Here is a 13,577-nt window from a genome sequence, read left to right as displayed (position 1 = left end):
ACACCTTCCAGTGCTGTACCGTGGCCATGGGGTGGGAAGGGAGGCTCTTGTTGTCGCTGTTAATGGAACGATACCATCTGAAGAGAGATGGCTGAAGGAGGAGCTGAAGCACGGCCTTCAGAAGTGCCTCAGCCAGGCCGTGCGCTGGGCCGAGGGCTGGGCGAGAGCGCGCAGGCTCCTGGGGGCTGCTGCTGTCCGCGAGCTCGCGGGGCCTCCCGCTCGCCGTCAGCAGAGCTTCGCCTGTGCTTCAGCCTTCGGCAGCGCAGTCCGAGGCCGTTCAGGGGCTCGCACGTGGTCCCTGTTTATTTCCAGTGCAGCTGCCTTGCATGCATGCGGGAGACAGCGCCTGACCCTCAGCCACAAAGAAATGATCTTTGTAAAGGGCAGCTTGAGGCACAAAAGAGGGGAATCCATGGTTAAGGGTGCTGACCTATACTCCAACAGGATCCTCTTGGGAGAGGAAAGAGTAGAGTCTGAATTGTGCATAACGGGCAGATAGAAGTGGGGGTATCATCAAGCCAGCTTGCTGAGCTGGAATGGTACAAGTACATGCCAGGCCTTCTGCCCAACCTGGGACAGGCAGGGATAAAGAATCTCGCTTTTCCTCAGGGTCTTGCTCTCTCAATTATTATTATGGAGCAAGTAAAAGAAAATGTTACTGGGAAGGAGGCAGAGTGGTTATGAACATCATGTCATGCTCATTTTTTTCCAAACAGAAATCACAGGTGGATTTTCCTCCTACTCAAATGGAAGACCATTTGGTCTTTAAAATGCAGGCTGTTATGGAAGGTGTGAGCACACACATATATGTTGTACATTAGCAGCACAAATAGTTATACTGCAAATAAACATTGATTCACGGCCTCATGAAGGAAAAAAAAGGAGATTTTTGTTTGCAGACTGTTTACTGATTCACCTTATAAGAGCCTCTACAGAGCATCTGCCAGTTTCTTCTTTGTAATCAGTAAATTTTAAGTCTTAAGGGGAAAAAAAATGAAGTTAATTAAAGGTATTGAGTGTCTAGAGACTTCAACTTTTGAATAATTGAATTTGTTATTCTTGGATTTTGACTTGATCTTTTTGGCAAATGCAGGCCGAGATCTCCAGTGTGAACTTTGTGGTCTAGTCAGTATTTAAGAGTGAGGGGAGCAAAGAAATAATTAGCACAGGATGTAGGACAGATGGCTCCTTGCCTGTGTGGATATTTCCTACTTGCTTATGGTGCTGGGGCTAATGAAGTAGTTCAGCAGTGGATAGTATGATTCTGCACAGCACTGTTGTGCAGAAGACCTCGTTGAAAACATGATACTGCTTATATAAAGGCGGATGCATCTACTAGTACCAGGTTGTTCATATACTTCCTTTCTCTTTCCCCTTGCGAGACTGATGTGATAGAACTGGTGTTTTTTATTCCCTGGCCGCAGCTGTGCAGACATGGCACACATGTAGCTAAGGGAAGAATTTAGTTCATTGCATCCAGCAGAAAGACAGAACAAGCCCTTCTTTTTCAGACAGAAAATCCAGCAGCTCTTTCTGCTTCATAACAAACTTACAGTGTAGGGGGTTTCACTGTAAATAGGTCAAAGTCATGTGCAATATATGGGAAAATAGTATGAATGCTGTTTAACTAACATGTTCTGCTAAATGTAAGTGCTATTAATCTTTAATAATACACATATACAGTAGATGTTGCTAATTGAATGCTGCCTTTCTTATTTTCATGTCTTTGAAGTTCAGGCTTTAAAAAAATCAATTTAAAACTCAGCTAACAGGGCTATAAATGTCACTTGATTAAGCTAATACTAAAGCTCTGAAGACTAAGCTTAAATACTTTCCTAATTCTCCTGGTATAGGTGACACTACTCTTATTCCTTCTGTGTCACCAGGTCACTGCTATGCAAACAGAAACCACAGCTAATTACCTAATATACATTGGCTTGAGGTCTGTGACACTGTCAGATTTACTAATAATTTTGCCTTTAACAAGACAGGGCTTACACTGTCTAGAGATAAATATTCTGCTATCAGACAACAGGCAAAAGATGTCAGATGAATTATGTCTTTCACTGTCACTGCACATCACTGGGTTTTCCAATATATTGGGCTGTAAACTGGAGATCACAGTAGAAATCTTTTAAAAGCTTTCAAAAAGAGTGTCTACCTGTTATAGAGAAGAATATCTGGCTTCCATATCAGGCCATCAGGAAAACGGACGTTCTTCACTCCAGGGTATTCGGACACATTCCACTGTAAATAATAATCTGTCCAGTACTAAGACATACACACAAAAGAAGTAAGTTGTGTCACTTTTCCCATTAAGTCTTTTTTTTTTGTTAAAGAAATATTATTAAGGTTCAGTCAGTGAAATGTTTAGAAAAGATGAAATGGGCCAGCCAGAGCTCCCTGAAAAGCATGAAAATCTCATTTCAATTCACACTGCAATGCCTAAAACAGCCTATAAAATCAGATTAGGAGTGCTTGTATTTTGCTGCTCGTGCTGTTTCAGGCACCAATTTGGGAAGGAACAACATTTTTTGTTATTCATATATGAACTTTAATTACATTTTTCTTTAGAGGCAACTCTGCTTGTTGCTGGCTGAACTGTGAGACACGGCCGAGCTGCCGGGAGGGGGAACAACGGGCACGGCAGGAGCGTTCACAGAGCCGGGCAGGGGCGGCCGCAGCAGCGCCCGGCACTGCCCGCCGCTCTCTGGGCCGGCTGTTGTGCTTCCCCTGGGGTGTCAGTGGCGACTGTCTGTGCAAAAGGCCTAAAGAAGAAATACAGTTCACTTTGCTTCATACAATTTATTATTTTCTTATAAATCTGTGTGTAATTACATTGGGCCTGTCTGTATCCTCATGTTATATTATTTACATTAACTTCAAATAACTGTAGGCATCACATAAGTTACAGTGGGCGCTTCGCTGTATTTGCAGTGCTGTTGTAATGCCAAACATCAGCCTTTTAAATTAAACCTTCCAAATAGGCTGTGTGCACCACTTAGCACTTCAGCAGGCTAGTGGCCTTTGCCAAAGTCTTTGGCAGGTATTAATAGCAGAGAAGTTTTCCTTGGGCATTGTAGAAATTGTATTATTGATTATTTTCATGGGGCATTCACATCAAATTGCTCTGTGCAATTCCTTGCCTAAGAGTTCAAGGAAAAAATAATTCCCCAAACAAGTCCCCAGTTAGCCTCATGCTGCATTGATTCAAGTTCTTTTTTTGTGTCTCTAGACCAGTAATTGTAAATATTTTGCTGCACGTAACACATATTATTTATCACACGCTCACCTTCTGTAAAGCTTTTGCTATGCAGTTCGTTGGCATGTGCTCCCATGATTTATCTCATTCAGTGTTTGCAGTGAATTTGCAGTGCCTCGTCACCTGAACAGATTATCTGAGCTGTACATTTCTGGTTCCTTTTACTCTACAGGTACCTTTTTATAACAGAAATCTCAAATCAGAATATCTCAGCTGCTTTCTTAGGTTTCCTTCTTTTCAGCACCTGTTCCAGTCTCAGTTCTTCAATTACGCCGTGCATATTGTGCTGCGTGTCTGCAGGCAGCTTCCACAGACTGATAAACTATTTCTCATTTTCTGTTCTTTATTTTTTTTTCAGAAATCTTATGTCTTAGTAAGTTCTGTTTTAAATTAACTTGCTGATCCCTACAAAAAGTTGATACTGTTTGCTTTTAACCACTTCTCAAGGAATTTAGAATTAGTGAGATTCTCATGGCACAATTTTTTTTTGTTTGTTTTAGGCTTTAAAAAAATCAATTTAAAACTCAGCTAACAGGTGAGTACAGCAATGTAATCAAATGCACCGTGCCTTTTTTTCTGTGTTGTGCTTGAACCCAGGGCTCTCCTTGGTGCTGCCTTGTCCTGAGCAGGCAGGCTAAGCCCGGTTCTGCTTTGCGGTTCGCAGCCTGGGGGTTCGTGGGACGGCTGATGCCCACTGGGCAGCTGCGTGGGCTGGGGTTCATATTATATATCAGCACTTTCCTAATAAAACGTTTAGTAGCTATCATGACCCAATACCGTAGAGCACAGTGCAGTACTGAGTGAAGACTGCCCAAGGGTGATAGAAAGCTTCACACTGGAGTTTGCAGCTCTAGAAATCATGTGAACTATTTCACATTGGACTTGGTCCGTTTAGCCTTGTGCAGAAATACTTCTGTACCTGTCCAGGGGGACACAAGCTGTTTCATTTTGTTTTAACTTTGGAGCTATGTTTTGCCGTGTCACTGAGGTGTGTTTGATGATGATGGAAGAGAGAAAATAGCTTGGAGTGCTATTAACCTGCCTGCCTAGGCAAGGCTCCTCCTATAACTTAAATGTAATGTAATATTTTGAATCTAAACAGTATCACCATGGAGACAGCATTCAGGACCAAAAAAAATCAAATGTATAAGAAACAGCTTTATATTCACCTCCTTCTCAGGTTAGTTTTGTGTTTTAGTGTTTCAATGATGATTTAGATAAAAATTATTTAAAATACATCTACGACAACACACATGTGCAACAAGGGAGGTGGTGGGCAGTGCCATTCTGAGAAAGATGTCATAAGGCTTCAGACTCTCTAGATAATCCAGTGCCGCCCGTCTGCCCCCAGCACGCGCTGGCTGTGCCCGCGTGCCGTGAAACACGGGGAGCGCTAGGGCACCCATGTGGTTCTGGCCTTTTCCAGAGGCTGTGACTGTGGCTACAGTTTTTTGTAGTAATCACCTGATCTGCCCATTGCTATCTTAACATGCATAGAGTAGGTACAAAGGTGAATGAATCTATTAAAAAATATGCAGCGAATACGTAAAAGAATCAAAAATTTCCCTGGGAAAAAAATCTCGAAAATAATAAGGATGCCGTATGAGAGGAGAAAGAGAGACAAATAAATGATAGATTTTGAAGTATGAACTGCTGTCTGTTATCCTGGTAAGAAATCTCAGCAACTGCTGTCACTGTAGCTCTAGGGTAAAAATATTACATCTGACACCGAATCTTACTGTAAAACAAGTCTGTAAATAGCGTGAGCTGAATGCTTCTTCCCTGTCAGCTTGACTTAGTGAATAAATGGCATATCTGTGCTATCCTTTGCTAATCTCTCGTATGTTTCCTGGCATTTTGTTTAAAAAAAAAAAAAAGTTTAATAAAAGGAAAATGAACTCATTTAAACTGAATGAGTGAGCCGATTAGAGAAATTGAGAGGTGTGAAGTTTCTGCTGAAGCAGCAGCAGTGTCTTGAATAACACAACTCTTCTCTAAGTCTTTGCTTAACCCAGTCAGTTCAGTTTCTGTAATACAGGCAGAAATTCAAGTCCTGGGCCTAGCAGCTCCAGGATGGGAAGGGCTGCCCACATCACGCTTCCTTCGGGAAGCGCTGCGGTGCAGCAGGCGCTGCGTGGAGCCCTCGGGAGCGCCCGCGCTCGGGGAGCTTCGTCCTGAGCCGTAGCCCCCAGCGAACGCACGGGGACAAGCAGGCGAGCAGGGTAAAGCTGTGCAGAGCCTTCACTTTGGAGTGGCTCTCTTGCTAGTTAAACGGACAGGGAAAAGAAATCTGACACACCTTGAACACCCTATTAGCTGTTCCATTTATTAATTGAGTAAAAATTACTCTGGCTCAGCAGTGTCAGCTCCAAGCTAACAGCGAGCCAAGCTCTCTGCTCTGTGATCGTGTGTGGCACTAGAGTTTGCTTAAGTGATAAGAGGGAGCCAGAAATTCTGTAACAACTGCAGCTGGGGAAGGACTTTTTTATAAAGCAGCAAAAAGTAAAATAAAGCTATTGCTAGAAAAACATATTGACTGTATGCAAAAGAAACCGGAAACTAGGAGCATGTAAAGTGTTGACAGCTGAACATTGGGAAACTGCATCCATTTGCCAGCAGCCATTTTAGCCAGGTATGAGAGAGAGAGAACTTTTAAAAGTAACATAAAGCTTTAATCCTTAGCAGTTAACTTCTCATGTTGATTTATGTTTAAACAGCATTTTGAGCAACATGAGAGCAGCGTGGCTATTTTAATTAAAATGCCTCTTTGGGAGACTGAAAGCGAAGCAAATAGGAAAACAGAGGCCTTCAGGCAGGAGAATGGCAGCAGATCTCAGGAGTGAACAGATTCCTTCAGAGTAAATTTTCCCCTACATTCTCTTGTATAGAAGAAATTTCTGGAGATTTCCAGAATACTGATCACAACAGTTATTATGCAGGAAATCATTTCATACATGCAAATGTTCTTTTCACAGCCAAATGATTTACTGAAACACTGGATTAATGGATTTTTTGGAAAAGGTGTTGAGGACCTTGCATCTGTAGTTATGCTGCCTATAACTATTAGGACTCTAGTATCTTATCTTGGTCTAGAGTTTAGGGTGACTAAATCAATCCTAGTGAGTTTATAATTCATTCAAATGTGGTCACTCAAATTCTTTCAGAAATGCCTGAAACAAAATCAAGTCCTAAACCTCAGTCTTACAGTTCTCCATTCAACTCAAGGTTGTCAAGATGCAGAAGAAAGCTTGAAAGAATAAAAAGAAATCAAACCCTCATGAGATTAAACTCAAAGATGAGAGTGTTGGGGGAAAGATGTTTTTTTTTTTTTCTCCAAAACTCACCATTTGTAGCCAGATGTTTGTTGTTAATACTTGATTCTTTTCATCCTGAAAGGAGGAAGACAAAAACAAGCCACAGTTTAGTGTCATGCAGGAAGGATGACAGCAATCATTGTACTTGACTATTATGAAATAGTTTTGCTAGGCTTGCCTTTAAAACAAAGAGAATCAATGTCTCTTGCTGCCTGTGACAGAAGCTTTCACGGGTGCTTTTTACTGTATTTCCTGCCACCACAGGCAATCACATTGTCTTTTCAGGGAGTCCTCCTGCCAGGCCCTTCCCTGGGGCATCCTTCTTTAATAACATGTCCCAAAGGTAAAACAGGTTATGCTGCCCTTAGCCTGTTTCCCCTTTGCCTGGGAGCAGCCCTCTCAGCAACGGCCGCGCACACGAGGTGTGTGCAGAGGAGAGGGGCGGGACGGGCACGGTAGGTGACACAAAGCACCGGTGACGTGTTGAGGCCACACGGAGTAGCTTCTTAGCAGGCAAGTAGTGCTGCTGCTTGCAGTGGAATGTCATATCAGAGCTTTTCCAGAAAACTCTTGTCAGGGCAAAACATTACTATTCTGCCAGGAAAAGTTCACATTTGAAGGCCTTCCCCCTTGTCTCCTGTGACTACTTGATGTAAGCTGTGGTGACAGAATTGGCATCTTAATGCTGCAGTTAATTAGGAAGATTAATTCTTTGCTCTCAGACACAGGAAAATGTTGGTGACCTCATTTCTCTGGAGGTACCAGCAATTACTTATTCCTCAAACCATATCAATATCCACTCAGGTTGTGCGAAGCTAATGGAATACGCTCTATACTGTCATTATTGGGCACTTTCTGAGCTGAATGCAAAATACCTGGCCCAGCACTCAGCTCTTCAGCACAGAATCCTCCAGCCAGAGGAATGGCTCCAGGCTAAGGAAATGCCAGGGCAAGTTTAGTCACCAGGGCAGCTTGGGCTGCCAGAGTTGCTCATGCATCTACATCCTTAAACCTAACTCTGTCACCCTGAACTTAAAATAACCTCTCTTAAAATCACCATAAGGTTTAATCATCTTTTATGAAAAAAAGAGCTTTCTTTAGAAGATACTCTTTTTTTGCTGCTGTTAGATACACTTCTAAGCGAACAAAATACTGAGATGCCTTTAATTGAACCCATATTAGGGCAGCACAATAGTAAAAAGTTACCTGGCAGGTAAACCCAAACACAGCTACCAGACAGTGATGTTTTCGATGCTAGTGGAGCCTTTTAAAGAACAGCATCAGTGAAGGTAGCCCCGTGTTACTAGACTGTGTTATTACAAATAAATGTACTACTTGAGACAAATAAAAAAGATATATAGGCAGAGTGGTATAGTGCATGAAGAAAGTTTATCCACAAATGCACATTCCTATCACCCTTTAAAATAAAATAACATATACAGGGAAGTGTAGATTATAGATAGCTATTTGGTACTTTTCCTTTTTTGTTTTCTGTCTTTTCACCTGCTTGAACCTTTCCTTTTCACTCGATCTAAGTCAAGCAAGCAGTGCATCTAAATGGCTTCCCGGAGGAGCAGGTCTCATTGGCGCTAGGTTCCAGAGCAGCCGGTTTTGCTGCGTGGGCTCTGCTGAGTGCGTCAGCCGGACAAAGGCGAGAGGCATCTCTAGTAGCGGCCGTTGCTCTCCAGCCATATTAATTTGATGCCACTCAAAAACCTGTGTATGTTGCTAGAGCAGGACAGAACTGGCTTGCGCAGGATCTTTATCTCATGCACAAATAAGCAGCAATGCATGAGAGGTCACTTACATCCCCATGAACTAAACAAGCGTTACAAATAAGAATGTGTAAAATCTGTATGTGCTTTTGTTCCTTACAACCATTTTGGGGTCAGATGTAAACCCCACCAAAGAGGATGTATCATTAAAGCTCTGAGGGCTTCTCCTGACGCCCCGAGTGCTGTCACGGGTGAATGTGGCCCCATGTCTTGTCTGCTGCAGACGGGTGCTGGCGAGAGCACGGCTGCTGCAGGCCTTGCTGCGGGGCTGGGCGCAGGTGCGGGGCTTTGCACAGCCCTCAGCGGCTGCAGGGCGATTCAGAATCCAGCACGCTTGTTTCCCGACTACTAGCTGAATTTCCCATCCTCCCATACTGGCAAACTGAGTGACACTTGTTTTAGTCTTAGCCTGATCGCCCTCTGCACAGATGTGGCTCCAGTGCAAGGTCATTGATGTATTAAGAGCTCCTTTTTGAGCAGCAGCAAAGGGCCCCCGCGCGCTGTGAGGGCAGCGCAGCCGCCGGCCGCGGAGCAGAGGCTGCCCAGGAGCATCCACAGGAACCTCGTCCAGGCCCTGGCAGCCAGGAGTTACTCGGCTCAAAGAGGGTGTCTTGAGACACTAACTCAAAAATAACTCTGGCAGTGAAGAGATGTCCTAAATGAAGATGAAGCGTGCTGTTTTCCTGGTGTTTCTTTCAGTTATTTTAAACATTTAGAGCCCAAATGAGTTTATTTGAACCAAATAGCTCCCGCTTGGATCACTGTATTTAAGGTTTCATCAACGTTTGAACCGTAAATCCCATCAATGCTCCTCAGCCAGAAAAACTTTGCTGCTCGCTGAGGCTTGGTTCATAGTATTTTTCCCAGGAGAAGATGATTTATAAAATTGTAGCCGTTATGGGCTTGGATCTCCTCATTGCTAGAGGAGAGATTCTGATTTTAGAGGTTTTGCTGTTGTTGGCATGCGCCAGTGAGGCTGCTGGATGGTGGGGACAGGAGACATTCTTCAGCCCTTTTCCTGGCCAGGGGACTCCTGTGGGCGCCCTCTGCGACCTTTATGGCCAAGTGCCCTGTGGTTTTCAGCAGCGCTGTGCAGGGCTGCCCCTCTCCTCCTTGGCAAGGCTGCAGAGAACTTCACCAGTGCTTTGTCATTTCTCAATGACATTTATGCCCCTGGACTGGCATGCAGGCACCTGGTTTCCAAGTGACTTATATAATGTCAGCAATGTCCTGAATACACTCTTGCAGTCAAATCCAGCTTTATCTTTAATTATTTTTACATGATAGAATTCCACTTAAATTGCAGAGAAAGGAAGATAAGACCTGGGGAAAGAGCTAAGTTCCCAAGGGCTGCAGGGCTGGCCAGCAGCAGCGACGTGCGGCTGTGCCTGGGGGGCCGGCCCGGAGATGCCTGATGCCTGTAGCAGTTTTCAGACCCGTCCTTAGGGAGCAGCCGCTCCTGTCACACCACCTCTGTGCAAACACAGCCTTACCGGGGCCTGGCGTCACGTTCCCTTCCCTCTTGGAGAGAAGAAATTAAACATTTATTGAACAAAAGACTAATTATCCTCTAGTCTGGTAGCAACGCAGGCATTGAAAGAGGCAGGATTTAGTTCCTGCTCCATAGACTTTTTAATCATTTTTCTAAAATGGGGTAGTAGTATGAGCAGGAGGGACTGACACCATGGCAAGCAGTGTCCTCAGCAAGGGTGCAGAGCACTGGCTGGTGGAGGAGAGGGCTGAGGGGAGCGGCAGCACCAGCCCTCTCGGTTTTCTGGGTTTTCCACAAGCCCTTCTAGACTGAAACCTTTCAACACAATTTAGTCCAAGTTTGCACATTGCTTCCAAATGACTAAAGCTGTATTTTTTCCCAGAGAATAAACACTTGACAGAAATCTTTTTACTTGTCACTGCACTTATGCCCAGCTCCTTGTGCATTCACATCTCTCAGGGCCACAACACGCTGCATTTCTCGGCACGGGGAGAGGCAACGTGGCTGTTCATCATTAAAATGCTCTTTTGCAGGCACCTTTGGCCTGAGGAGGGAGAGAATTTACATTCGTTGTCATATCCTACGCAAGGAAAGCCTCTTCCCTCCTCCCACCGTCATCTTCCCCCTAGGCAACGCTTTCCCCCTTCCTAGCCGTTATCTGAAAGGCCTCTAAGAAGATGCGCACTTGGAAGAGACAGGCGTTTTCTCCCCCACAGCCCGGCTAGATTCTCCACCCTCAATCTTTCGGACGCCAGTGTTACGCTGTGCTTTCACACTCACCCTTGGTAAGAAGCAGCACCAGCTCCTAGAGGGAAATCTGGAAGGCCCTAAGTTCTGTGGGAGGTGGGGGAAGCTCTCGCTCCCCTCTGGCTTTCTAGGCAACCAGCTCTGCTGGCTTTTTCTTTGTACCCTTCTCCTGCACTGGGCACATTCGACCTTTTCTCCGGTAAGAACACAGGAGCCGAAGCCTTATTTTAATCTTGTCGCCCTACAACAACTTCATGAAGGATGGAAGAGATTCTTACTCTTCATTTTATTAGTATCTGTTAGCATTAGCATTTTACTGGTATTTACTAGTATTCATGTTTAGTTAGGTGTGTTTTCTCACTTGTTTTCTTTAATGAATACTAATTTCATATTTTAGGTATACACAGTGGCATAGCTAGACAAGAAGTTTAGATGCAAAGAGATCACCATGGCATGGGGCTCAGAAAAGTCCCAAGCAGTTGATCACTAGGGTTGGAAAGTAGATGAGAAAATTATCACTAATGCTTTCCCTGCTCTTACACTATTTTCTAGGTATGTGCTACAAACCACTATCAGAAGCATAATATTAAGCTTAGAAGGACCTTGGTCAGACTGCAGGTCGGGCTGTGTTCTTACTATAGTCTACTGGCAAGGAGAGGAAGCTTCTTTTCAAACACTTTTCACAGGGTCATATGCTGGAATTACATCACTGAGTCTACTAAATGTACAGAACTGGAGATTTCTGAAAGTCCTTCCCAGCCTTCAAGAACAGTAATTCCAACACATGCCATAATCCATAGGAAATGTATGTATTATAGTATTTTGTAGTGTCACATCCAAGGATTTAGAAATTGCTGAATTTTGTAGATTTTTCTAAAAAGGGCTGTGCTGCAAGTGGAATTCAAATCTAGTGTAAGCTGCTATATTATCCTTAAGCCTAAATTAGCTGAACATAGTGAAGGCTTACTCCCTGCCTCATTTTAATGTGAAACAGTCACATCTCTTAAATGCTTTTTTAGTAGAAAGCTTTTTTCTTTGATACATCCAGTTAATCTGCTTCCCTTCTGAAAAAAGTGCTTATTAACTCTTCAGATCACGTTAATTCTTCTAAATGTTTTGATAGGGAGATACATACAGCTGTAAAGAAAATCATTTGCTTTGTTGAAACACAAAGTCACCTGTCTCAGAATTCCTGATTGAGAATTGTTTTCCCAGGTGAGAATTTTCAGAAATGTTTTATAACTCCAGGAGCTTTCATTTATGGATATAAAACTTAAAGGCCCCCTTGTTTTCAGAAGTCATCCAAACATCTCTAGGAAAAATCTTAGCATCAGCAGTCTTTGACTTCACAGGGAACTCATATAACATTTATATATAAATATAGTTACTATAACTCGACTTAGAGCCTTGACTCTAAAGGATTTGGCATAGCCGTGGAATGCTGTGTAGCTCTTAAGGTTAGCTAACAGAAAGGAGCAGACGGCATCACAGAAGTGGCAGAGTTGTTCTGCATAGCTGTGGGGTTAAGTTTGCATCCCATAATGAGCAAGGCTGCTGAGCATTTTATCACTGAATCCTCTCAGGCTTTAGAGAAGCACCTTTTTTCGGACTTCTTTAAGGCCTCTTCAGTTCCTGTGAACCTTAATAAGAGAGTTGGTAGAAACATTTTGAGGCTTTCCTCATTCCAGCAGGACCGGCAGGCCCATGGCGGGTGGCTGGGAATTGCTGCAGGGCAAGGTCTGGCAGCCGCTGGGGCTGCGCGGGCCCTTCCCAGGGACGTGGGCTCTTTCCTTTGCTTGACAGTCCCCCATGAAAACCGAAGGTTCAGCAGCTCCTCAGCTCTCATCTTGTCGTCTCGGCACTTGCTGGTTAAATATTCTCAGCATCTCATAATCCACAAGGTGCACTAGCACCTAATGAACCTTATTTCAAACATTAATAGTTAAATTTGTAGAGTTTTTTTTTTCTTAACACAACTTGGGGTTTTCTTCCTCCCTTTTTAGGGAGGAAGAGCTCACTAAACTGTATAAAGTGAAACAGTCTAATCCTGTGCCAACCTGGGAGACTCCTGCAAGCTGAAATGATCCTGGCTTCATGTGTACAGGCTCTGCCTAAATTTTTGTATTAAAGTGAAAGGTGGCTCAAAGCTTCTTAGTGCTGTAGGCCAAATTGCTATCTTGAGGATGAAGATGAAGATCAGTTACTCAGAAAAGCTGCCTGGATGCCTGTGCTGAGACACAGGAGTGAGGAGGAGGGTGCTTGCTGAGGAGGGCAGTGGCTGCAGCAAGTCCAGCCCTGGCCGAGCGGGGCAGGTTCATTAGCTGCACGCCTACGGCATCACCTCCATTGCCCTGCCAAAAGGAAAGGTTAATGAAAACGCAAGTCAGGATGGAATTAAGGAATGTTTGGTTTTGCGTAGGAATAAAAAGTCACACAGCTGGTATGGGAAACAGGCTTTTATGCAATATAAAGGTGAAAAGAAAGCCTGCATACAGGATTTGGCTAAGGAGGGTGAGATTTGAATTCCTGATCTCTCCTTCTTACCTGACTTCCCTTTCACCACACAAGGCATGAGTTAATGAACTCACCCTTCTCTTCCTTGCTGGTCCGTGATAGGCTTCTGTACCATACTAAGTGTGTCTGGTTCAGCTTACAGCACATGTTTCCAATTATGCAGCAAATGCTGTATAGATGGACATTACCAAGATATAAATAATGCTCCATGTTACAGTGTGTGATGCTCAAGAGCAGAAACAGAATCTTTCTGATTTCTTGAAGTAAGGGTGTAAAATAACTCAACAAAATGTCAAGCCTACAGCTTATTGAATTTTTACTGTATCACTACATTTTTCTCCAGATGACTTTTACTTAAACAAATGCTTATACTCTATGCTCTGGCTTTTGCCATTTCAGTGAGATTTTTATAAAACACAGGCTCAGTGTCCCTGTTAATATTGAGCTCCGTGACATCTGTGACCCAGTCTTAG

At 43.7% G+C, this 13,577-nt stretch overlaps 1 protein-coding gene across 1 annotated transcript in view; it reads right to left on the bottom strand.

The window, feature by feature from the left end:
- Positions 1-13,577, bottom strand: part of CHRFAM7A (CHRNA7 (exons 5-10) and FAM7A (exons A-E) fusion) — a 34,077-nt gene that overhangs the window by 9,075 nt on the left and 11,425 nt on the right. The window contains exons 3-4 of the mRNA XM_088520268.1: positions 6,607-6,651; positions 2,162-2,271 (exon numbers count right to left, since the gene is read on the bottom strand). Of these exons, the coding sequence (XP_088376394.1) occupies positions 2,162-2,271; positions 6,607-6,651 (155 nt within the window). The remainder of the gene's footprint in view (positions 1-2,161; positions 2,272-6,606; positions 6,652-13,577) is intronic.

Source organism: Tinamus guttatus, unplaced genomic scaffold, assembly GCF_059628265.1.
Source record: "Tinamus guttatus ecotype Peru unplaced genomic scaffold, ASM5962826v1 Tinamus_guttatus_pri_ptg000004l, whole genome shotgun sequence".
In the NCBI taxonomy this organism is placed as follows: Eukaryota; Metazoa; Chordata; class Aves; order Tinamiformes; family Tinamidae; genus Tinamus; species Tinamus guttatus.
This window is presented reverse-complemented; position numbering and strand designations above follow the sequence as displayed.